The following is a 22,911-nucleotide window of genomic DNA, read 5'->3' on the forward strand; positions in this document are numbered from 1 at the left end:
GTGTAATTTCTTTTAAAATGACGTAAAATGGAATTAAATATTTATTTGCGTTCGAAAGTAATTATAATTATGTGTCGAAACGGCTAAATTAATTTCATAAAAAAAATAATTTTATTTCTAGACAAAATTTCAAACATTAGAGTTAAAACAATTAAATTTTGAAGTATTTTAGTAATTAGAAGGATAATTAAAAGTAAATATATTAAAAAAACGCGTCGACAATAAAAAACAATCAAGTTTTTGTTGTATGTTATTTCAGTAACCAATCCCAGTCTAGGAACTTCAAAATATCGCCCGAAGCTATATTCTAACAACTAAACCGGTTCAAAACCGATTTTTTCTTAGAATTTAGAAAGCTTTGACACGTTTACAATTTTCTAAAGTAAAAACAGCAAGCGCAAACAACTGCATATTTCATTAACAGCTTAACATTTGACAAAGTCGCGCAACAGAACTAGTACAAAAAGTTCTAAACTACTATTTCACAGAACTACATAGAAGTTATAGAAATTCAGACAATTTACAAGTAAAATATGGCAACTGAAAGTAAGAAACGTATTCTAGTAACTGGAGGTTCCGGTCTCGTTGGACAAGGAATTCGAGCTGTTGCAGAAAGAGATCCAAGACCTGATGAAGAATTTATTTTCCTGTCGTCGAAAGATGCCGACTTGACGTAAGTTTAGAAATTGTAATATATCATAAATATATTTGGCTTGGCCTACTTATTATTAGTATAGGTTTGGTATTGGTTTGGCTTTTAATGCTGCTTTAGATGGTATAGCTAGAATTGGTGAAATCAGTGACTTTTTAGAGATATAAATATTAATGTTTTTTGCTTTGCATTTCGTAGAGACCGTGCTGCCACGAGAGCTGTATTCGAAAAACATCGTCCTACTCATGTTATTCATCTAGCTGCCAAAGTTGGAGGCCTTTACGGAAATATGAGAGCAAATTTGGAATTTTTTGTGAGTAATTCTTCAAGTTGTCGCTAAATAAACAAAAATAATCCTTAACATCAAAGGATAGGTTTTTCCAAGTACCTTGATCCAATAAAAAATAATCATAAGCTCGTATTAAGTATGTTAAAAACGTAGTTAATAAGGTTGAAGTGGTGTACAAGTAAAGGTGTATAAGTACAGCTGTTATTATCATCTTTATATTACGTAGAGGATTAATATGGCGGTCAACGAGAACGTGTTATCAGTAGCACAAGAGACTGGGGTGAAGAAGGTTGTCTCCTGTTTGTCAACTTGCATTTTCCCTAACAAGACAACTTATCCAATTGACGAAAAAATGGTAATTTTCGGACATTTACATTTAATGCTATATATAGAATCTGTGTCTTTCAGTATAACACACTTTTAACAATATTAATCGATTTTTAAAAAGGCCAAAGGTATTTAAAATATCCAATTAAGCATAAACGCAGAGTATTTTTAGCAAGCGCTGCCTTGTTAATTAAATCGAAATGTAATAAGATATCATAACATAACCCATGTTTTAATCAATTTAGATTCACAATGGCCCCCCACATGATTCTAACTACGGTTACTCCTACGCTAAACGAATGATAGATGTTATGAACAAGGGTTTTAACCAACAGCATGGCACCAATTTTACAGCTGTTGTACCTACCAATGTGTTTGGGCCATTCGATAATTTTAACCTCGAAGAAGGTCACGTGATGCCAGGGTTAATACACAAAGTGTACATGTGCAAAAGTAAGCGGAAAAATAAAATTTAGAAGATATATTAAAGTTATTTTATGTAGCCTCTTTGAAATTGACAAAACTTGGTCAAAAATAGTAAAATAGGTGTTGTAGAACTTTGTTTGTAGCAGATACTTTTATATCAACTAAGTTGACTTTATTTTACAGAAAACAACACCGATTTAACAGTTTGGGGTACTGGCAGTGCAAGGAGGCAATTTATATACTCACTGGTAAGTAGAAAATATTACAATTTAGACAACAAAAATTAAAATTCTATATTCCAGACTAAAAACTATACAATTTAACATAATTTTAACTTGAAATTAACTTTTAAATAGGACTTGGGCCGCCTGTTCTTGTGGGTATTACGAGAATACAAAGAAACAGAGCCAATTATTTTGTCAGTTGGTGAAGAAGACGAAATATCTATTAAAGAAGCTGCTGAACTAGTTTGCAAAGGCTTCGACTTTGGCGGGAAATTAGTCGTAAGTTTAAAAACGTGGTTTAATTATGACGTCACATTTCTCAATACGGATTAATTTAAAGCTACATAGAAAAAATATAAACGCTTTTTTTAAATTTAATCTAGCTATCTAACTAGTCTTTCTTAAGCAACAGAACTTAACTTTTTATTATTTTAGTATGATACCACAAGATCGGATGGCCAGTATAAGAAAACAGCTAGCAACGACAAATTACGAAAATATCTTCCTGACTTTAAATTCACTCCAATTGACCAAGGTAAAATTAGACTTTAAATAAGGCTACTTAGCTGAAACTGTACTTCACTTAAAACTTGCTAATTTTTAAAATCACTTTTGTATGTTTACAGCAATCAGAGAATCTTGCGAATGGTTTACTGCCAATTATGAAAAAGCAAGAATCTAAACAACAAAGAAAAAGGAAAATAATTATAATATATATATCATTGTGTATTTACCTTACGGAACAATCATAGTAATTAGCTTTTAAAATAAAATTATTGTAATTTAGAGTTTTAATTTCATGTTGTCATGTCTATATTGTTTAGATTTTAGAGTTCAGGTCAGTTTAAAGTATCAAAAAACGAAAATAACATGCTAGGAAAACTTAATTTTAAAGCCAAGATTGTTTAAACATAAATTACAATAATTTTCTGTTAAACGTTTTCTATAAAATGCCATAAGCTAATACAGAAAACACAAACTAATATCTACGCATAGCAACAGCACAAATTAATAAGGAGACCATTTTACAAAATATATTTAACTTGAGACTATTTAAATGTATTCTATGCTTTATTTTTTCAATATCTTAAAAAAAAGGAAAACCAAAAACGCTATTCCTCAAATCTACGCACTTTAAAATATATGCTCGAGTAATTCTCAATATAGCAACGCGCCTAGCGACAAACAAGCTTAAAATCAACTCCCATCAATATTTATTCATAAGAAACTAAATTACTTTGCTCAGTCGTTTTAGCCTTGATTGTGGAACGCACGTGCTTGTTTCAAATTAGGTTTTAAAGTTTTTAGGATGTACTTACCGTATAATAGTGTTATGTATATATCAGTAATGGTTGTTAAAATTTTAAAATAAAAGCAAAAAAGGCGTGCGGTTAAAATTACGATTAGTTAGGCAAAAATTAATGATAATAATTTTGAGTATTAATAATTTTTTTTTAAAGATTAAACAGGCAAGAAAAATAAGTTGAATTTGGAACGATTATTAGAGCTGAAATTAAGTTTAACGGGCAGCATTTCTGCAGTAAAAGTTTAGTGAAATAACTAGTTGAAAATGGGTTGTGCTTCTTCTAAAGATGCTGTCCAGGCAATAGAAATACAAAATGGAGAAGTGGTAAGAATATTGGCTTTAATTCAACAAACAGTTCTTATTTTTGAGTAATAAGATTATTAGTGACTTCCCACAATATTTAATTTTCTTAAATATTTATTCTTTATTTTTGCCCTTTAATTTGACTTACCGAATAAACAACTTAAAATGTTGTTTTTAGAGAAATAAAAGCGCTTCAAAGCAGAAGAAAATTAAAGTTCTGGCCTCAGAGGAAAGTATCGTAAACGATTCAAACGCCGTCGTTATCAAATCTACTTCTGCGAAAAGTAGGGACAGTGGAATTCAAGAAATGGTAAACTTTTAGTTTTTGTTTTCTTAAAAACTCGAACTTTATATTTTTTTTAATTTGATGTATCTTTTCTAGGATGGTGGAATTAGCATAGATGGTTTTATAACAGAGCAATCTGATCCTCATCTTGTGAATGGAATTGAAAATCAAGGAAGACCCGACACGCCAGGTAGAAAAAAAACTATTTTATTTTAAAGTTTGGATAACAAATATGGAATTAGTAAGTAGGCCTATCGCCCTAGGAAGCTTTTGGTCCTTGATGAATAAAAAAAAGATATTTTGTCACTCTTAACTGCATTTGAATATTGTTTTCACAATTTGTGGCAGAATAAAGCCTTAAATTTTTTTCTTCTTGATGTTTTTTTAGACTTCGCCATTGTTGGAAAGCAATTTCATGGAGCTGGAAAAGAAAGATTAAGATCAAAACTTATTCTACAAGAATTAGAAGCAGAAGGTTTAATTCAAGGTTAACCAGTTTTTAAATCAAAATAAATTAAATAATTAACACTTTTTTTAGAATGTATAAATAAACTTGTTTTTTCTTTTTGAAGGTTCAAAACTGCAAAAAGGTGGAGCAGCTTTCGAAGTGAGCATCGCCCCCAACCATCTTACCCCCTTAACCCCACTAAAGAAACCCCCTGCCAGGCTTGAAAGAATGAACAGTCAGAAGCGTATTAGGTCGAAGCAAGAATTAGACGACAAACTCAATGGTGCTGAAGAAAGACGCAATGTTAGTAAAAAATAATTGAAACAAATTTATTTTGTATAAAATGTTCTATATTACCTTTTTTTTTTTAAATAATGAAATAAGGTACTGGGTTTGGTGACCATGCCATAACATACTTAAAATCTTTATGTTAATAATAATATTTGTGGCATGTTTTAAATCATTAAATTGATTTTGTCATTTTTTCCCGTCGCATTGTCGTAATATTTATTATATATCTTATTATTTACCGACATTAATGCACGAAAAACCAAAATAAATAAATAAAAAAATAAATAAAGGTAAATTATAACTGGTAATAGACACCAAACTAACCTAAAAATATAATTAAAATTAATTTTCAAGTTCACAAATGACTTTTACTTTTAAAATAAAAATATAACTTAGTTTATGATTATAAAACCCTTATAAAACAAACTTGTTTTACAGAAATCAATAGAGATTAAGAAAAGCAAACTAGCCCTTCAATTGGCTAGGGACCAAACCCTAGCAAAAACTTTAGAGAGTGAAAAGGTATGTAAAGAGAGTGAAAAGGTATGTAAAAAGAGTGAAAAGGTATGTGAACACTAAATTAAATAAATTCTATGCTGTAATAGTAGAATTCTTTAATATTAGAATAAGACTAACCCTTTTTGTATTTACTTTGTTGGGGATGGTTTTATAACTTGTGTCAATCAACTTTTGTTTTGCTTTGACATTTTATGACTCTATTTGATTGTAATTTATGACATCATAAAATTCTGATGTTAAAATGCATGAAATAAGTAATAATGTTTTTTTAATGGTATTGCAAACATGTTTTTTCAAAGACAAGTGTGATATTTCTTATCCCATTTGATTTAACTAGTTAAATAACATTTCTTGTTTTCTTTTAATATCCCATGTCAATTATATTTTAAAAAACGCAAAAATCAGCATAAGACTGTAGTTGTTACTTCACTATCAGGCTGTTAAGTTAATTATTATAACTTGATAAATAATTATAATTTAAATTTACTTACTAGAGATTTAATGCCGCCGCTTTGCCCCCAATTGCCCCAAAACAAGTCAACCGTGGTCAGGGTGAAGGTGTAAACGAAATGACGAAAACAATTTTTGACCAAGGAAGTTTTAGCAGCCTCGAAGACGACATTACAACATTTTCTGAAAGAAATATACCGCCAAATGAATTTGATCGTACACTGAGTTAAAGTTACGCCATAAAATAATGCATTTTGGGCCGAAATAAACTCCGACCCAAGGTGCAAAAATCGTTATTGCCCCATTTGTATATTTGTATTTAATTTCGCGCAAAAATTTATTTTATAAACCTTTTAAAATTGCATTTTTTAACTCTACCAGATCAAAACTATAATACCTTTTAAAAATAGCTGTTCGTCCATTAGTTGTTGTGACAACGTGTTATATATGTGGCATAAGCAATTTTTTTATTACGTTCTTCCATTTTTACCGTACCAATGCCTTTGTACTGTCCTCCATCCTTAGTGTTTATTGCCTTTTCATGAGAATTTGCCTTTTAAAACCTAGTTGAATTAACAACACTGTGTAAATTAAGAGTATTATTTTATTAGTAACAGCTTGTACATCTGCTTGTGTTCAACATTATAAATTATTTATACATAAAAAAAATTGTGTTTATTCTAATTTACTTGTATAAAGAAAAATATGTTTTTTTTTTAGGAAAAAATTTTGACATACTTAATTTAAACACACTATCTAAAACAAACTAAAGAAATAAGGATTACTAATATATACAAATAAGATTAAAGTTAAGTCCATTTAATATATAAGCTTTAATTATAAATATTTAAATACTAAACTTTTGGTACTTCTAAATTCACATATTTGTATATTGTCCAAATAACTACATTGATATAACTATAATAAAGTTTAACTAATAGCTGAAATGCTTTACCAATATTAGGTTGGGATAAATTGCAAAATTCAACAATTTACCTTCTTCCTTATTGGATTATTCATCTATAATATAATAGTATAATAAACTAACTTTAATTAGGAATACACAGATAATAGTATTGTTATTTTTAATATATATAATTTTGCACAACAAAAATACATATACAACATAAACATTGCATGAAAAAGATTACCCGTTCTTACTAATATTATATCAATCCAATTCAGGCATTTATAACAATATTAGATGGTTAATTTTAAACTTTTGTTCGGATTTTTAAATGATTTTACCTAGTTTTGAGTGAAAATAATAAGAAAATATACAAATATAAATATATTTAGAAATAAAAGATAACTAAATGAACTAAAGTTTTACCCAATAATGATAAATCATATCCAAAAAAAAATATAAATTTGAATAAAATACTTACTTTTTTAGTTTTAATTTAAATTTAAAATGATATATACAAAATACAATCAATAACAATCTATAATAGGAATCACATATACATATATATATCATCCACTTAAAAAAACAAGAACAATTTTACCACTATTAGAATTATCCGATAAATTGGATCCAAATTTGAAGTCAGTTATAAATTACTATTAGCTAGGTTATATTAAAAATTGCGATGTTTTATAGTCCCGATTGCCAATAGAAGATATTCATTACTTGTTATAATTACTGCACTTCAGAATTTATCATATCTAGATTAACAATTTGAAAACGCAAAGCAAAAAAAATCAAATTTTTTTATTAATTATTGTTCTTTGGGACGCTGAAGTATATTATAAGAGCTAGGATTATTATAAGAACAACAACTATAATTGCACAAATAAATTTCTTTTTTCTTGCGCTTGCCTGCAAAATATAGATGTCAAGTTATTAAACTTTATTATGACTTTATCAAAAATAAAAAAATAAAAAAATTTTAGATTTTTCTTTTTTTTTAGATTTTAATTTTAAAAATTTTAGATTTTAATTTTAGATTTTTTTTTTTTTTAAAAAAATTTTAGATCTAAAAAATTTTTAGATTTATCAAAAAATTTTAAAAGACTATTTTTGTAGGTTTTTATTTTACCTGACTACTTCGTGCTTGTACAAGTTGAACATTACCTTGCACTACATCAGCTTCTGCATGCTCTACATTCGCTTCTATACTATCTGCAATCAGAAAAAGAAATATTGTAGTTATACAGAAATATTAAAAACATAAGCAATATTCTATTGTTTTTATTATAAATATTATTAACAAGTGATTTTATTTATTATGTAAGAAAATAATTTTTAATGGTGACAACCAAATTAATTAACACATTACATGGAAAATTAAAAATGCACACCAAATAAAAAAAACTAGGACTACTTAAATAAAAGTAACATTGTTTTGACAAAAATCTAACTTAAAAGTTAGACATTAGTTTGACTTCGAAACTACAGAAAGTAGCAAAATTAGTGAAGTGCTTACTTTTACTTAACTTTAAAAATGCACCAATTAATAAAAGTAAGTAGCAATTGCACAAAAAACAAAATTAAAACTGGCAAAGTTAGTTTTCAAGCAAGCGTACCACAACCACATATCTTACGACTTTAAATAAAAAAGTGCCAGCTCAAAAATTTAGTTTTTAAGCCTTTTGCATTGAGCAGCCTTTAGTTAAACTTTTAAATACAGAAATATAAATTTAGCTATGTACTAACTCTTTAACAGAATAGGGAAATATATAACACATATATATTAAAAAAAACTTGCATTTTTGAACTAATTTTGACTAGAACTCTATTTTTTCTTTATTTGGGCTTACCTATCATTTCTCCCTGTTCATGAACCATTGTTCCAAGATCTTTAAAGATCATGTTAACGTCCATAATATCAGCCTGAATAATGATTACATTATTAAAGATCAGGTACATAATGCGCAAAGTAAGTGGTATATACTTTAAATGTCAAATCACACAAATTTTAACACTTTTTTCACATATTTGAACTATTTTGAGGTACATACATCCTTAACCCCTATTGTTGGATCCTTCCCCCAAAAATGCCCCTTTTGTTTTAGTCTTCATATTAACATATTAACATTAGCGCGATTTGACATTTTCAAATAACATCCACGAAAAATTAACCTATATGTGGTTGTGGTAACTGAGAGAAAAAAATTGGTGCGTGCTACACCATTCGGGTTATGGTGTTTGTCATACAATACACACATGATCTACTTTACCTATGAGATGACCCTGTTCTTCAACCATTGTCCCAAGATCTTTAAATATTTCGTTGACATTCATAATGTCACTCTATCATACCAGAATAATATTGGTATTGGTAACAACAATAAATTAGGAGTTAAATAGACTATGTGTTAAGGTCATAAAAAACAGGCAATTTTGTTACTGAATTATCAATAGATTCCCTAATAAAATATATATACCATATTAAGTATGTACAATGTTTTTATCCTTTTATATAAACAAAATATATGCAAAACTGTAGATGAAATTTTGTATATGGACATATGTAAAATTTAAAGTAGTTATTTTTTGTATAAATGTTAAAAAAAAAGTTATGTTTACCCTATAGAATACAAAGTTTGTTTTAAAATGTACATTTTTCAATTATCACTTCTATATTGGACTCTATATTGGAATAGGTATAAGGACAATTTAGTATTATAGAAAAATGACAGCCCTTTACTTGGTATTATAGAAAAATGACAGCCCTTTAAATATTACAACAAAATGAAAATAAGTTTTTAACTTTACCTCAAGTTGTCGAATTGCTGTTTCTTGTTCTTCTATTTCTTGAAGTTCTTCTGCAGTGACTGTAGCTTGTTGCTGATCTTGCATAGTTCTTAATAAAAGAAAATTATTTTATTTTATACCAGGAGTTTTATCAAAATTTGAGTTTTAATTCCTACAAAAGAACGAAAAAATTTTTTTTTTAATTTATTTATCCTCGATGTGGAAAGGTAGACAACCCAACCATAAAGTGACATTGGTTACCCCGACCCAGTCTCGAGTTGCCTTTAGCAGTTTGGGATATTATAGATTATAATTGCCCAATAATTATTGTTAAATACGCGCTAATATGTTTATCCTCAATTTTGAATCGTATTGCGGTTAATATTCTCATGCAATGTATTGCACCACATGTCGTAAAATAACTTTTTAGAACAGTCATTAGAACTGATTGTTATCATAGTAAATCGTTACAATTTGGAAGAATTTTTATGTAAATTAGTTTTTACTGATATAATAGTTCATCGTTAATCACGGCAGATCTTTCATTGACTGATTGGAATTTCTGGTAATTATTTTTTGTTCTTTGTAGTGTAAATATGTTACTAATCTGTTTTTTAAATGTTTAAAATATGTCATAATCTTTAACCACGTGCAAAACTTGCCAATAACATACATAGTCTTGGGGTATCTTAACAGTGTTTTTTAATGTTTTATAACGCACTTTTAGAACTGTGATTGTTCACTTGGGTAGTACTGTTGGTCGACACTGTTTTTTCTGTTAGATCTTACTGACTGGATATCAGGTATTTTAATATTGCTGTATTGTTGGACATAATCATCTTTTTTAGTATCCATTATTATTAATACTATCAGACTATAATAACTGGTATGTTTTTATTGATACTTGTAAATTTTGTTAATGGATCTACTTTTATGCCAAATAACCTCTTATTAATGCATATAGACTAACGTTAGGTTTTTTATTCTTCTAGTGTTCACTACTGTTATTGTATCACTGTTTTTGCCGAATTTGCCAGTATTTTTGAGTGGTTAGCATACTGTGTTGGTAAGCATAATTTGTGCCTTACTATAGTTAATACCTGTGTAGTTATTGTTATCATATTTTTGTATATTCACACTCGTTATTCGTTTCTTTTAGAAACTTCGGGTACTAATTCTTGAACGTGGATGAAATTTGTGTGCCATTATTCGTGTTAAATACATGTAAACAAAGTGTTTTTTTTATCCAAGAAGAGTTATTGCTGTAGTGTGCCTCTAAGCGCTACTTACTTTATAAGGCAAACGGCTATAGGCAGTTACAAATTTGTTGCCATATTAAATACTCCGGCATTTGACCACTAGGTGCTAGCTAAAGAGTATTTAACAATTATACTGCTAATCAAGTATTGACTCAGCAGGAGTTCATACCATTTATAGCGCCTTACTTGAGGGCGCTACAGCATAGAGCATTGGGGATTGAACCCAGGACCTTATGTAGTAAAGTCAAATTATATTTACCCTTGAATGTTGATAAGTACGTCAGATCCACCCTCGCTTGGAATATGACTTGCGGCTCTGGCACGTGCCACACATTCTTTTTCTGTTTGTGCCGCCTCTCTCTGAGTAGCTTGTAGTGAATTTAATACATCGCTAAAATCTCCCATTAGCCTCTCCGTTTGTGTTCTACGATGTCTCTGTGATTTAAACAACGTTTTATACTTTAAGTTTTAATGTCATTTACTGCATTTAGCATCCATGTTATTAAAATTTACATATAAAATGTTAAATAATTAAAATGTTAAAAAAAAAAAAATTAAATGTGCCTATTTTTGATTTTAGTTGAACAGAAGTGGAAAAAACTGTACCCTATCTTAATACACATATTTGCTTTTATGCTGTAAGAAATAAATTTCAAAAGAAAGACAAATGAAGGTATTTTTACCACACAATATATATATATATACACAAAAGAATTCGATTTTTTATCTTAAAAAAATCTGAAAAACATTACTTGTTCTGATTGCGAGTCGGCAGTAGATAAACTTTTAACATCTTTAAGAAATTTTGCCGTGTCTTTGGATAATTGATTGGTGTAATGTTGTCGTTGGTGTAATCTATCTCTTAAATCTGGTGTATCTTGATTCGATCCAAGTTGGTTGACCATACGTTTAATTTCTTGGACTAAAAAGTAAAATTGGATATTGAAAAGCAAAAAAAAATAAATTAAAAAAATTTTTGTTCAATATTAATTTAGTCCTCTTTAACAAATTTTTTTTTAGTATATATATCTTTATTCTCAAAGTGGGAAAGTCGAATGTGCAACTTAAACATAGAGTAATAACTGTTACCCCAACCCAGTCTTTGAGTTGCCATTACCTGTTTGATGTTATAGATTATAATTGCCCAGTAATTATGTTGCTGATTAAGTGTTGGCTCAGTAGGAGTTAATACTGTTTATACCGCCTTATTCAAGAAAGCTACAGCATAAAGCAGTGGGGGTTGAACCCACAAACTTATGTGGTGTAGTAAGTGTTCTTACCACCACACCATGCTGCCGGTAGTATAACGATATTATCACAATTATCATGATTTGTTTATTATTATCTTTTATATTAAATAAAGAAAGGTAGGTAAATCACCTACACCCCTTTAATACCATTTCCCTAAGACCCCTATTATAAAGATTTATTTATAAATTACCATTTTGTGAGATTTTCTGAATGTTAGATCCAATAGTTTGAGTTAATCTTGTATAATCAGCTTGTGAGGGTCGATTTCCAGAATTCTGATAACTTGCTGAATTGTAAGAAGGTCCTTCATCAAATCCCCCAGTTAGATCACCTCTTCCGTAAGACATTTTGTTAATTTAATAAATTGTTTTATTTTAAAAAGGTTGTCAGACTGTCAGATGGTTTGTATTTAGTGTGGATTACTAAAAATGCAGTGATAAAGCCAGGAAAGCGAAGTATTATTTATCAAACTTTTTTTCTTAAAAATCTGTCAGAAAAATCGTTTTACAATATTTAAATATAAAAATCTCATGGTAAAATTTACATTCTGACATTACTAACAAATTGACATGCGGACAAAAATCGATTAACAGTCTGACTGCTTAAACAAAAAATACTTTAATAAGAGATAAAATTTACATAAATAGCCAAATAAAATGTTTATTTTTAATATCTGACTAATAATTATTAATTTATATTAAACATTACTAACAAAAACGCACAATCACATGATCATTAAACCTGACTTAAATAAATATAGAAAAAAAAAGTTAAAACTAAACTAAAGTTGTAACTGAAAATCAAAATTCACTTAAAAGTAAATTTTATTTAAATCTAATTTTAAAGCAACTTATAACAGTTTAAAAATGAAATTATTATTTATTTATCTATTTACTTAAACCTAAATTACCGAATGCCTAATAATGTAAGCTTAACGATTTAATAAGGTACAAAATAAGTGACCCTTGGTTAATGACGTATAGGGGTTACGACTTCTAGTTTTAACAATCGCATGATTATTACGTGTCGAAAAATCTCAACAATAATAAACCCCAAGCAATAAACTTTGTGTTTACTATTTTAAAAGGTTTGTTATGCTTTTAAATTAATTGTTTTGGCGTATATTAGTGGTAAAACATAAAAAATTATTTTAAAATAGAACATGCAATGAGTTAACAGTAACTAGCCTAATATTTAACAATGAAACAGACCAATAATATACAAACTGACAAATGTATTTTTGCTAGCCTTATATTTATCTTATTTATTGTTGGGTGTTTTTTAGTATAAACTTAGTGATTTATATTGCAATTAATATTTAACTTTTACTGTGAATTTAACAGTACAGTAATATTGATTAAATAACTCAAACCAAAAAAAATATAATTACAAAACATTTTTTTTTTAATATTTTAGGTTAAATTTCAAACAATTCAGCACTATGGCCAACACCGTACGAGATCGTCAAACTGCTGCAATCAAATCCATGTTAAACTTTGGAAAACCTTTAGGAAAAACTCCAATTGAGCCAGAATGGAAAGTCCTAATATACGACCAAGTTGGTCAAGATATTATTTCTCCTTTACTCTCAGTTGCTAATCTTCGAGAGTTAGGTGTTACTTTATATTTGTCGTTCCATGCTGCTAGAGATGCTGTGTCTGATGTTGCAGCAGTGTATTTTGTAATGCCAAGCGATGAAAACATTGCCCAGATATGTAAAGACATGCGCGATCAACTTTACGATGGTTATTATTTTAATTTTATATCGGCAATATCCAGAAGTAAGTTGGAAGATCTTGCAAGTGCTGCTTTACAATCTAACGCTGAGGCAAGGGTTATGAAAGTCTTTGATCAATACGTCAATTTTATCAGTTTAGAAAAAGAAATGTTTACTCTGAACAGTAAAGATAAAGGATACTACCACAACCTTAATAAAACTAACCTAAAGGATACTGAAATGATGTCTGTAATTGACTCAATGGTGGATGGACTTTACTGCGTTTTTGTAAGCATGGGCACGTTACCAATTATCCGTTGTCCATCTGGCAATGCAGCAGAAATGGTGGCTGAAAAATTGGACAAGCGTCTTCGTGATAACCTCCGAGATGCCAGAAATAGTTTCTTTAGCGGTATGCCGAATAGTTTAGCAGAACCAGGGCAGCCTATGGCTTCATTTCAACGACCCCTTTTGCTGGTCGTTGATCGGAGTATAGATCTAGCAACACCTTTACATCATACCTGGACATATCAGGCTTTAATCCATGATGTATTGGATTTTAATCTTAACAATGTTTCAATTACTGACACCGACCCTGTCTCATCTGGTGACACTAGAAGAAAACAGCAAAAGTACAGTCTAGGACAAACCGACAAGTTTTGGCATGAACACAAAGGCAATCCATTCCCACAAGTGGCTGAGGCAGTCCAAGAGGAGATAGAAGAGTACAAGAGCCATGAAGAGGAGGTGCAACGCTTAAAAACTGTAATGGGACTTAGTGAAGATGAAGTACCAGTTGATATATCAGATAATACTGCCAAATTGACATCTGCCATGAGTTCTCTTCCTGAGCTGTTAGAGAAAAAGCGCTTAATTGACATGCATACTACTATTGCAACATCTGTTTTGAGTAGCATAAAGGATAGAAAGTTGGACGAATATTTTGAGCTGGAGGAAAAAATTATGAGTAAATCGGGAAGTGATCAGGCAGTATTGGATTTCATTTTAAACCCAAGTAACGGAACCCCCGATGATAAAATGAGACTTTTCTTGATCTTCTACATCTACCAATCTCAACATAGTGAGATCAATATTGAGCAGTTTACAGCAGCACTGGAGAAAGCCGGATGCAACATTTCACCTCTTAAGTACATCAAGAGATGGAGGCAGTATACTCTTCCAAGTGTGTCTTCCCAACAACAGAGTCGAGGCGGAGGAATTAAAACCATCGGGATGTTCTCCCATCTTATGAGCACAGGATCACAGTTCGTGATGGAAGGCGTCAAGAATCTTGTCGTCAAAATGCATAACCTTCCAATCACTAAAGTATTAGACTCCCTCATGGAACTTAAAAACAATTCAGAAGTTGAAAAATATCGGTATTTTGACCCAAAATTATCTAGAGCTCCTGACACTGGTTCTGTACGTACCAAAATGCCGTTTAATGATGCAATAGTGTTTGTAGTAGGTGGAGGGAATTATATTGAGTATCATAATCTAATGGATTATGTTAAAAACAAGACGGGTAAACGTGTCTCATATGGTTGTAGTGACCTGCTAAATGCTAACCAATTTCTAACCCAATTACAACAGCTAGGTGACGAAGTTTAGGGTTATACCATACCCTATACTATATTAAAAGTATTGTCGTGACTTAAAAAAAGATAAAGTTTTACCAAAGTTTGTTCAATTTTAAATAAAGTTTATACTGCTGGTGCAGGGCCAAAGTAATTTATTGTACGTTGGTATTTTGCTATGTCGTAAATGTTGTTTTTTTGCTTGTGTAAATAAAAATAGTATATAAAGAAAGTCCGTATTTTAAATTCTTTTTGTTTATATTAGGTAAGGTCTCATAAAGAAATTGCACTAATTTGTTAAAAATAACCGAAAGCAGCATTAAAAAAACAGGTATTTATAAATAAATTGAGGTTCCATTTTTAAGGTAAGTATTTAAGCAAAAAACGAACTTACGTAACGTTTGTTGGGTATCGAACCAAAAAATTTGTAAACAAAATACCAGTTCTATAACGAGTAACCCAATATGTGGATAGCTTTTGTTATCTTATATTTACGCTATATAATACCACGCCTTTTGCTAGACACGTTCTTACAAGGTTACACACAATAAAATCTGCGAGCATCCAATACACGCGACCCTTTGTATGGATCCGTCAACACTAAATATATAATAGCATTTTAGTCCCGTATTAGGTAGCCCCACTAGCTCAGACTAGTACAGAAATTGCCTTGTCAGAGGGTAGGTATAGTACTCTAATAGGTAGCGTAGATTTCACCTATGCAAAATGTTATTGGCAATATAGTTAGTTAGCCTATGTGCAAGCATCGCTATTTTGAATATCCTTGTCATAGGGTTTTATTTATGGCTTTGCAGTTTGTACTTAACGACTAAATCTTGGTTTAAAAACATTGTAAATTTTGTATGAGATCCAGTGGCGTACTGACGCACAATGGCAAGTTTAAAGTGTTTGCTTAGGCTACAAAGCGCTTGATTCAAAGTGCGTGTTCAGACTGGTTATACTGTCTGTTAGAAAGCGATTTTATTCAATCCGTATGTTTATTTAGCCTATCTGTTTTACCTATAGAAAACTAGGTAAAAATAGTATCAAAAAGTCATGTTTTAAATGGCTATAGTGAACTCAATGCTTCATCTAGTCGCAATATAAAAGCGTAGAATAACTAAAATTAAATTAAATATGCAATTATGCAACAAGACGAGGAAAAATGGTCAGTTACCGCTAACGGTAAAGCAATATCCAATGGAACAACTATTAGGAATAAATATGGAAGGGTGGCAATGCGAATTGTGTCTAAAACTGAAGACAGGCAAAGCCAGGACTCGTCAACTAAAAACAATTTTTCAGCAGGTATGTAATTCAGTTACATGTTTAACAAGTATTAGTTCATGTTAAACTACTGTATTGGCAATACTTAATAGGTTTATAACTATGTAATTTTTGTAAGATAGCAACCTTTAATTTAAAATTTAAAAAACTAAGATTTTTACCTAAATAAAATTAATTTTTTAGTATTATGACGATTACAATATAAATTTTAAGCCATTTTTTAAAATTTTTTATAAAAAAATATTTATAACAATCAAAACTCATATATTGGATATGGAAAAACGGCAAAGCTACATATGTAAGTTGAACGAAAATCAAAAAAAAAATAATGCATAGAATGTTATAGACAGGTTTAAGTTTTCCTATTTTTTGCCGTAATTTTTGATATAGTGCCGTTTAAAATGTTTTGTTATATTTTTAAAGATGTAAATATGCATGGTGACAGCGGTAATATTGACAACAGTAAGAAGAAGGACCAAGAAATCAACAGACCAACTATCAAGGTTAATACATCAGGTATAAGGCATTCAAACGAGGCGCTGGCTACTGTTATTCAGCAACTTAAGTGGAGGGAGTATAAAGGCAATGGTAAGTCAGGTAAGCAATGCTTTAAAGTTGGTATACATACTTTATTAAGAGATTAACATGGTGTTATATTGGTATTTAGGTAGTACACAGGCTGATATGTACTGGCATGGGGTTGGATTTGATGAAAACACTTACAACAAAACTGGGGTTTATGCTGTCAATAAACTGCCTGGCATATGTGAACTTTCTCAGAAGGTAAACCAATTACGTTTAAAAATATGTTGTGCTGTAAAAATATGTTATACATGGATTGTAAAATACTATAAAGGCATTATTATTAGAGAGTTATTTGCGGCAAGTATTAAAGTTTAGTTGTCCTTTTCAATGTTATGAAAACGTTAAATTTTTGAAGTTGCAAAAGCACAAATTTGGAAAAACTTTCTTTTTATTCTTATTTAAATGTTGTTTATTTTAGATTCATCTTTCACGTATTATCAAACGAATGCAAATGTTGTTTCCTGGAGAATTTGATTTCTATCCATCTACTTGGTTTCTACCAGAACAATATCATCAGTTCGTTGCTGAAGTTGCTTGCAAGAATAAAACGAAAACAAATTGTACATCAACGAAACCTCCATCAAGAGATGGTAATGTCAACAACATATAATTTATTTGTTTAGATATCCCAAAGAAGGGCTTGTAAATATGCCATCTTTTAAAGAGCTTTAAGACACTTCAACGACATAAAATGGCTAATTAGGCAACCTATTTTACATAGCAACTTTACATTATCAACATTGCTTTGTATATGTAATTTGTTGAAGCAATAATTTAGTCCATTTCAAATACTATTGCTTTGTTTACAGGCAAGCAAAGAAAAGATGTAGCTACATATATTGTGAAACCTGATACTGGAAGCCAAGGTGAGGGAATCTACTTGGTTATTGATCCAAGAGATGTACAAGAAGCTATTGGGAACCGGCCAGCAGTAGTACAAGTAAGATATTCATTACAGCAAGTATCTTAGCCCATTTTTACCTTATGTAATGGTATTGATGTACTTAGGTTTGGTATCTATTACAATAGTTTGTTGTTGGTTGGGTAATATCTTATATCTTACATACTTGTATGTAAAAATAAATGTATTGTGTTTTAATTGTGTTTTTGTTGCTAGAGATACATTGACAATCCTCTTTTGCTTGATGGTTATAAATTTGATCTAAGAATTTATGTTCTAGTTGCGAGAATTCAACCAATTGAGATATATCTTTGCAAGGTTTGCATTTAGAAATAAAGTTTTTTCAACGAAGTTTTTAATAATGTTTATTTAGCATCTTTAAAATGATGTCTTATACTATTCCAATTTTTTTGTTATACTTCGTTATGTAGTAGTTGTCATATTTTGTTCAACTTTTATTTCTTAGGAAGGACTTGCTAGGCTATGTACAATAGAATATGAACATCCAAACCCAACCAATATACACGACACCTTAATGCATTTAACGAACTACAGCCTTAATAAAAACAGCGAGGACTTTATCTACACAACTTCAGAAAACACTGGGTCAAAAAGAACATACAGAAGTGTAAAACAGGTAGGACTTATTTTACTATTATCAGCAGTTGTATTTAATACCATGAATAACTTGTATGTACAGTTAGTTGCATTGTTATACATTTAACATGTGATAATGTTGTAGACTTTAAAACGACAAGGCCACGATGTCGATAAGATACATAAACAAATTATTGATCTAGCTGTTAAAACTATCTTATCTCTACTTCCTGACGTCACTTTATGGAACCACGTGGCCAACAAAACCAAACTAGTCAGGTTACAAAAATACAAATTTTTTCTTAGATTACAAACGATAATGTTTTAGCAATATTTGTGTTTGACAGAGATTATATTGACTATTATTGCCCGATAATTTTAACCTGCTAATCAATTGTTGGCTCAGCAGAAGTCTATACCGTTTATAGCATCTTATGCAAGGACGCTGCATCATGAGAGCTATGGGGATCAAACCCAAGATCTCATGTAGTGAATTCAAGTGTTCAGACTACTATACCATGCTGCCGTAATGAAAATATGAATCGTTTTCCTTAGGTCCTTCCAAATTTTGGGTTTCGACATTCTTCTGACCTCGGATTTAAAAGCTCACTTGTTAGAAGTTAACTCATCTCCGAGTATGGGAATTGATGGAGAAAGAGAAACTGAACCGGGGAGTGGGATAATGGAAAGTGTAACAAGTGTAGTTGATGAACAGGTATTTAAACTTTTTTATATTTCTTATTGCTTCAGCATATTTAAACTTAAGTTATTTTCCCATCAAATTTAAACTTCGCCAAAAAAATCAGCATATTTTAAACTTTTCATCCTAGATTTATAAACTTCAGCATTATGAATTGCATGTATTAAATGAATACCGTATACTTAAAGATAATGGTTAACTGTGGGCTTTGTGTAATCATTTAGTACATTAAGGAGTTTTGTTGTTATGCCTTTTATAGTTTTCATATGGCACATCATGCTAATCTTCTACATTTTGTTCAATATAAAGAAGCCTTTTGGATTGATATGAATGTAATTGTGTTGTTGATGTATCCTTTTAAACATTTAATACGCGCAATATCTAGAAAGTTTTTGTGTTTTAGATTAAGGTTCCGCTGTTAAGAGATTCCCTAAAATTAATCGCATATGGAGAAAATGAACTTGACATGGAAAAATCCTGTCTGGAACGAGTCTACCCTCCGCCCTCTAAATCGACCAATAAGAAGCCTACACGTCACCACAGCATACCAGAGACCATACCCGGAGCTCGCAACGTTAAAATCCCTAGGATAGTTAGTGATGAGGTACAGCAAAGAACAGAACAGAAAGTAAAGACTAAAAACATTTGGTTTATAATTCTAGATGAATTAAAAAGTTTGATCTTTAATTTTTGTTTTTAGAAATTGATTGAAGATATAACTTCAACTAAAAACCCATATTCCCAAGACAGACCAATCATAGGTAAGCAAAAGGCAGCGTGGTGTAGTGGTAAGAACACTTGCTACACCACACATGATGTCGTGGGTTCAATCCCCACTGATCTCATACTGTAGCGCCCTTGAGTAAGGCGCCATAAACGGTATAAACTCCTGCTGAGCCAGCACTTAATCAGCAGCATAATTATCGGGCAATTATAATCTATAATATCCCAAACTGCCACAGGCAACTCGAGACTGGGTCGGAGTAACAACTCTATGTTTAAGTCGCGCATTCGACTTTCCCACATCGAGGATAAAAATATATACAGAAAAAAAAGGGTGTTAGATTTAATAAAACATAGTCAACTTTACAGTTTAAAATATACTTAATCAATCGATTTTAATTTTAGGTAGATCATGGGACGAAAGTAGAATTGAACCATCAAATATCAAGTAAATATAGTTTGGATAATAAAAATTTTATCGGATAATATTTATTTTTTGAAATTTTTATTTAGTGAAAGTTTTGAGAACCCGCTTAATAATCCAGAATTGTTGAGAAATCGACTTAATTATTTACCAAGAACACCGAAGAAGTTTACAGTAGTTAAATATCGCCAGGTAACATCACTATTACTTTATTAAGTGTTTTTTTAAAGGTTTTTTGATTAATGCTTTACTTTGTTTGATATTTTATTTGTATTACTACAATACTAGTCGACAGCCCGCCCTTTGGTTGGGTTTCAAATTGTCATAATACGGCCGCAATTCTTAACTTATATTAGGCCATGATAGTTTTTACTTTAAATTTTTATAGGAGTATGCAATATCAACCGAAGATTGGCGACTCTTCGGTCCAAGCCGAACCAAACAGTTTGTTCCAACAATAAGACGTTCCCTTAAACAAATGGAGACTAATTCTTGCCATACAACTCCACGAAAATACGAAGATCACTCAAACCAATGCACTCCAAGATCCAAATCAATGACAACCCTACCTTTGACCTCACATCATGCCCCTGTTTGTAGACTCTGTGGTAGTTACTTAGATGGTGCAGGCCCTGGGTTGTATTTCGTCCAGCAAAACTATAAGGCTTCGCAAGAGACAAGTGTGGTGCTAGATAACGAAGAAAGACGTGTTAAGAAATTAGAGCCGTGGGGGGATACAAACTCTGCCTGGCCTCAGGACCGATTGGTTAACACTACAAGTCCTACTATGCAAAGTTATGACACGGAAGAGACTGTTTATTCTCGCAAACCTATGCCACCTCGAAGTTTCTATTTTAATTCCGCGCAGAAAGACGACGCCCGCGAGATGGCGCTGCATAGGCAGTCACTAAGAAGAATTGAGAATGAGGTTAATGACGTCATACCACGTGATAGGAGCGTCTCGATAGCGGAATGTTTGTCTTCTAACGACGAATCTCGACTTTGTGAAAGTTGTACTGATAACATCTCGGTGACGTCATCTGAAAGTGAAAAATTGACTGACAAGAAAGGTTTGTCGTTCTACACGAGCTATGGAAGAGAATGCAGCCGAAATTTCACCCCAAAATCAACAAAACCCGCCCCTAAAGTCATCAAACCAACCCCTAACGCTTTCGCAATGCGAGAGATTATGATTCTAAACCGCGTGGCCGCAATTTTTATTTATTTTAACGGTATTAAGTCTAGTTTACGAATAAGCGCTACTGCTTTCCGAAATATGGCAAGAAAATGTGGCCTCTGTGAGCAAGGTGCCATGCCAGCTATAGATATACTCTTTATCGACACCATGCGGCAATGGCAAAACTATGCAGTCGCGAATTCGACTCCGTTTTACGACTCGTTCCGCGGCAAGGGTAATGCAAATATGCACCACACCTCTGGCTTGCCGTTTCAAGGATTTATAGAAGCTTTATTTCGACTTGCAAAGGCCAGGTTTAAAGGCTCCACACTTAAAGAGAAAATGGAGAATTTGGTCCAGAACTGTGAGGTTTATATAAAGGAAGCGAACAGGGCGGATAAAGCGGCGAAACGGCGGATCGAGGGGAGAAGTAAAAAGAAAATAATTTTAACTCCGCGAATTTCAGGCGCAATGTCGCAGCGGCAACCATTTTTTAATTACAACACCTAGCGATCATAATGTGTTAATACCACAATTTTTTCTATGCCTTTTTAGTTCAAATTATTTTAAATATTCCTTTTTTTATTTGTTTTAAAATGCATTTGATAATTTAACACTCGGGACAGGGTCAAGGTAACTAATGTTACCCTATGTTTGGGTCGTAAAGTCGGCCTTTCTACATCGAGGATAAATAAATTAAACAAAAAAAATTAATTTTTAACATTTTTTGGCATTTTTAAAATCTTAATCCTATACAGTTCACGCTCTATAAAATTCTTTAAATAATTCACTCGCCTCTCTCTCTCTGTGAATATAATAAAGATAATGTAACTGGATGAGTAATACATTCACATATGGTGTTGGACAATGTGTCATATTTTATTGAATAATCATCCAAAAGTGAGAACCGAAAATTTTCCCGTACGATTGGCAAACTGCCATTGATAATTTATAGAAAGGGGTCAGACTTTAATATTTAATAACTTGGTTTACATTATGTAACTTTTGCCTTTTCCGTTTTTCGAGTTAAGTTAATGGTAAAATGATATAATTTACAAATATTTGTATAATGAAAAAATCAATTCTATGTTTTTTTTGTGTATATATTTTTATCCTCGATGTGGGAAAGTCGAATGCGCAACTTAAACATAGAGTAACATCAGTTACTCTGACCCAGTCTCGAGTTGCCTGTGGCAGTTTGGGATATTATTGATTATAATTGCCCGATAATTATGCTGCTGATTAAGTGCTAGCTTAGCAGGAGTTCATACCGTTTATAGTACCTTACTCTAGGGCGCTACAGCATCAGAGCAGTGGGGATTGAACCCACGACCTCATGTATGGTGTAGCAAGTGTTCCTCCCCAAAAATATTTATTTCAATATTAAAGATTTAAAAAAAACAAAAATAATAAATGTATAATACTTAAAAACAAGTGTGTAAAATATTATCGAAAAGCACAAAATGTTTTATAACTTTTCCTATCATGTTAA

At 31.1% G+C, this 22,911-nt stretch overlaps 5 protein-coding genes across 8 annotated transcripts; 4 read left to right on the forward strand and 1 right to left on the reverse strand.

The window, feature by feature from the left end:
* The first annotated feature begins 373 nt into the window (after positions 1–373).
* Positions 374–2,707, forward strand: LOC145749415 (GDP-L-fucose synthase-like). The gene is made up of 8 exons (XM_082565177.1): positions 374–673; positions 851–965; positions 1,168–1,296; positions 1,514–1,721; positions 1,878–1,942; positions 2,051–2,197; positions 2,354–2,453; positions 2,545–2,707. Exons 1-8 carry the CDS (start codon positions 534–536, stop codon positions 2,598–2,600), a joined length of 960 nt encoding a protein of 319 aa, XP_082421303.1. The 5' UTR covers positions 374–533; the 3' UTR covers positions 2,601–2,707.
* Positions 2,708–3,307: 600 nt separating this feature from the next.
* On the forward strand, positions 3,308–6,182 carry LOC145750335 (uncharacterized). 2 transcript variants are annotated; one of them, XM_082566337.1, is made up of 7 exons: positions 3,308–3,548; positions 3,706–3,837; positions 3,910–4,003; positions 4,202–4,300; positions 4,386–4,564; positions 4,991–5,095; positions 5,566–6,182. In XM_082566337.1, exons 1-7 carry the CDS (start codon positions 3,489–3,491, stop codon positions 5,749–5,751), a joined length of 855 nt encoding a protein of 284 aa, XP_082422463.1. In that variant the 5' UTR covers positions 3,308–3,488; the 3' UTR covers positions 5,752–6,182. The 2 variants fall into 2 exon arrangements, with proteins under 2 accessions (XP_082422463.1, XP_082422464.1); XM_082566338.1 differs by having other exon boundaries at positions 3,314–3,548; positions 4,991–5,074.
* Positions 6,183–6,657: 475 nt separating this feature from the next.
* On the reverse strand, positions 6,658–12,214 carry LOC145749938 (syntaxin-7-like). Of its 2 annotated transcripts, none has more exons than XM_082565829.1 (7): positions 11,922–12,214; positions 11,233–11,402; positions 10,740–10,915; positions 9,243–9,330; positions 8,705–8,777; positions 7,564–7,646; positions 6,658–7,343 (listed from the first exon to the last, which is right to left on the reverse strand). In XM_082565829.1, the coding sequence occupies exons 1-7, from the start codon at positions 12,076–12,078 to the stop codon at positions 7,239–7,241; spliced, it is 852 nt and encodes a 283-aa protein (XP_082421955.1). In that variant the 5' UTR covers positions 12,079–12,214; the 3' UTR covers positions 6,658–7,238. The 2 variants fall into 2 exon arrangements, with proteins under 2 accessions (XP_082421955.1, XP_082421954.1); XM_082565828.1 differs by lacking the exon at positions 8,705–8,777 and adding an exon at positions 8,285–8,357 and having other exon boundaries at positions 6,660–7,343.
* A 522-nt stretch (positions 12,215–12,736) lies between these two features.
* LOC145749561 (sec1 family domain-containing protein 1-like) lies at positions 12,737–15,251 on the forward strand. The gene is made up of 2 exons (XM_082565357.1): positions 12,737–12,818; positions 13,148–15,251. Exon 2 carries the CDS (start codon positions 13,173–13,175, stop codon positions 15,057–15,059), a length of 1,887 nt encoding a protein of 628 aa, XP_082421483.1. The 5' UTR covers positions 12,737–12,818; positions 13,148–13,172; the 3' UTR covers positions 15,060–15,251.
* Positions 15,252–16,112: 861 nt separating this feature from the next.
* LOC145750071 (uncharacterized) lies at positions 16,113–22,553 on the forward strand. 2 transcript variants are annotated; one of them, XM_082566003.1, is made up of 14 exons: positions 16,113–16,333; positions 16,736–16,909; positions 16,980–17,095; positions 17,316–17,487; positions 17,707–17,837; positions 18,015–18,116; positions 18,265–18,435; positions 18,541–18,674; positions 18,951–19,110; positions 19,499–19,723; positions 19,796–19,856; positions 20,224–20,266; positions 20,332–20,434; positions 20,631–22,553. In XM_082566003.1, the coding sequence occupies exons 1-14, from the start codon at positions 16,171–16,173 to the stop codon at positions 21,927–21,929; spliced, it is 3,054 nt and encodes a 1,017-aa protein (XP_082422129.1). In that variant the 5' UTR covers positions 16,113–16,170; the 3' UTR covers positions 21,930–22,553. The 2 variants fall into 2 exon arrangements, with proteins under 2 accessions (XP_082422129.1, XP_082422130.1); XM_082566004.1 differs by having other exon boundaries at positions 16,736–16,900.
* Positions 22,554–22,911: the final 358 nt, after the last annotated feature.

Source organism: Corella eumyota, chromosome 4 (genome assembly GCF_963082875.1).
Source record: "Corella eumyota chromosome 4, kaCorEumy4.1, whole genome shotgun sequence".
NCBI classification, from domain to species: domain Eukaryota; kingdom Metazoa; phylum Chordata; class Ascidiacea; order Phlebobranchia; family Corellidae; genus Corella; species Corella eumyota.

Excerpts from the sequence above, each read along its gene's own strand:
- LOC145750071 (XM_082566003.1), top strand. The coding sequence starts at position 16,171 with ATGCAACAAGACGAGGAAAAATGGTCAGTTACCGCTAACGGTAAAGCA. Across the intron at positions 19,857-20,223 it reads CCAAGACAGACCAATCATAG|GTAGATCATGGGACGAAAGT; the intron begins GTAAGCAAAAGG and ends TTTTAATTTTAG. Across the intron at positions 20,435-20,630 it reads CAGTAGTTAAATATCGCCAG|GAGTATGCAATATCAACCGA; the intron begins GTAACATCACTA and ends AAATTTTTATAG.
- LOC145749561 (XM_082565357.1), top strand. The coding sequence starts at position 13,173 with ATGGCCAACACCGTACGAGATCGTCAAACTGCTGCAATCAAATCCATG.
- LOC145749938 (XM_082565829.1), bottom strand. The coding sequence starts at position 12,078 with ATGTCTTACGGAAGAGGTGATCTAACTGGGGGATTTGATGAAGGACCT. Across the intron at positions 11,403-11,921 it reads TCAGAAAATCTCACAAAATG|TCCAAGAAATTAAACGTATG; the intron begins GTAATTTATAAA and ends TTTACTTTTTAG. Across the intron at positions 10,916-11,232 it reads CCGACTCGCAATCAGAACAA|AGACATCGTAGAACACAAAC; the intron begins GTAATGTTTTTC and ends TTTAAATCACAG.
- LOC145749415 (XM_082565177.1), top strand. The coding sequence starts at position 534 with ATGGCAACTGAAAGTAAGAAACGTATTCTAGTAACTGGAGGTTCCGGT. Across the intron at positions 1,722-1,877 it reads CAAAGTGTACATGTGCAAAA|AAAACAACACCGATTTAACA; the intron begins GTAAGCGGAAAA and ends TTTATTTTACAG. Across the intron at positions 2,454-2,544 it reads ATTCACTCCAATTGACCAAG|CAATCAGAGAATCTTGCGAA; the intron begins GTAAAATTAGAC and ends GTATGTTTACAG.
- LOC145750335 (XM_082566337.1), top strand. The coding sequence starts at position 3,489 with ATGGGTTGTGCTTCTTCTAAAGATGCTGTCCAGGCAATAGAAATACAA. Across the intron at positions 3,838-3,909 it reads ACAGTGGAATTCAAGAAATG|GATGGTGGAATTAGCATAGA; the intron begins GTAAACTTTTAG and ends TATCTTTTCTAG. Across the intron at positions 4,565-4,990 it reads GTGCTGAAGAAAGACGCAAT|AAATCAATAGAGATTAAGAA; the intron begins GTTAGTAAAAAA and ends CTTGTTTTACAG.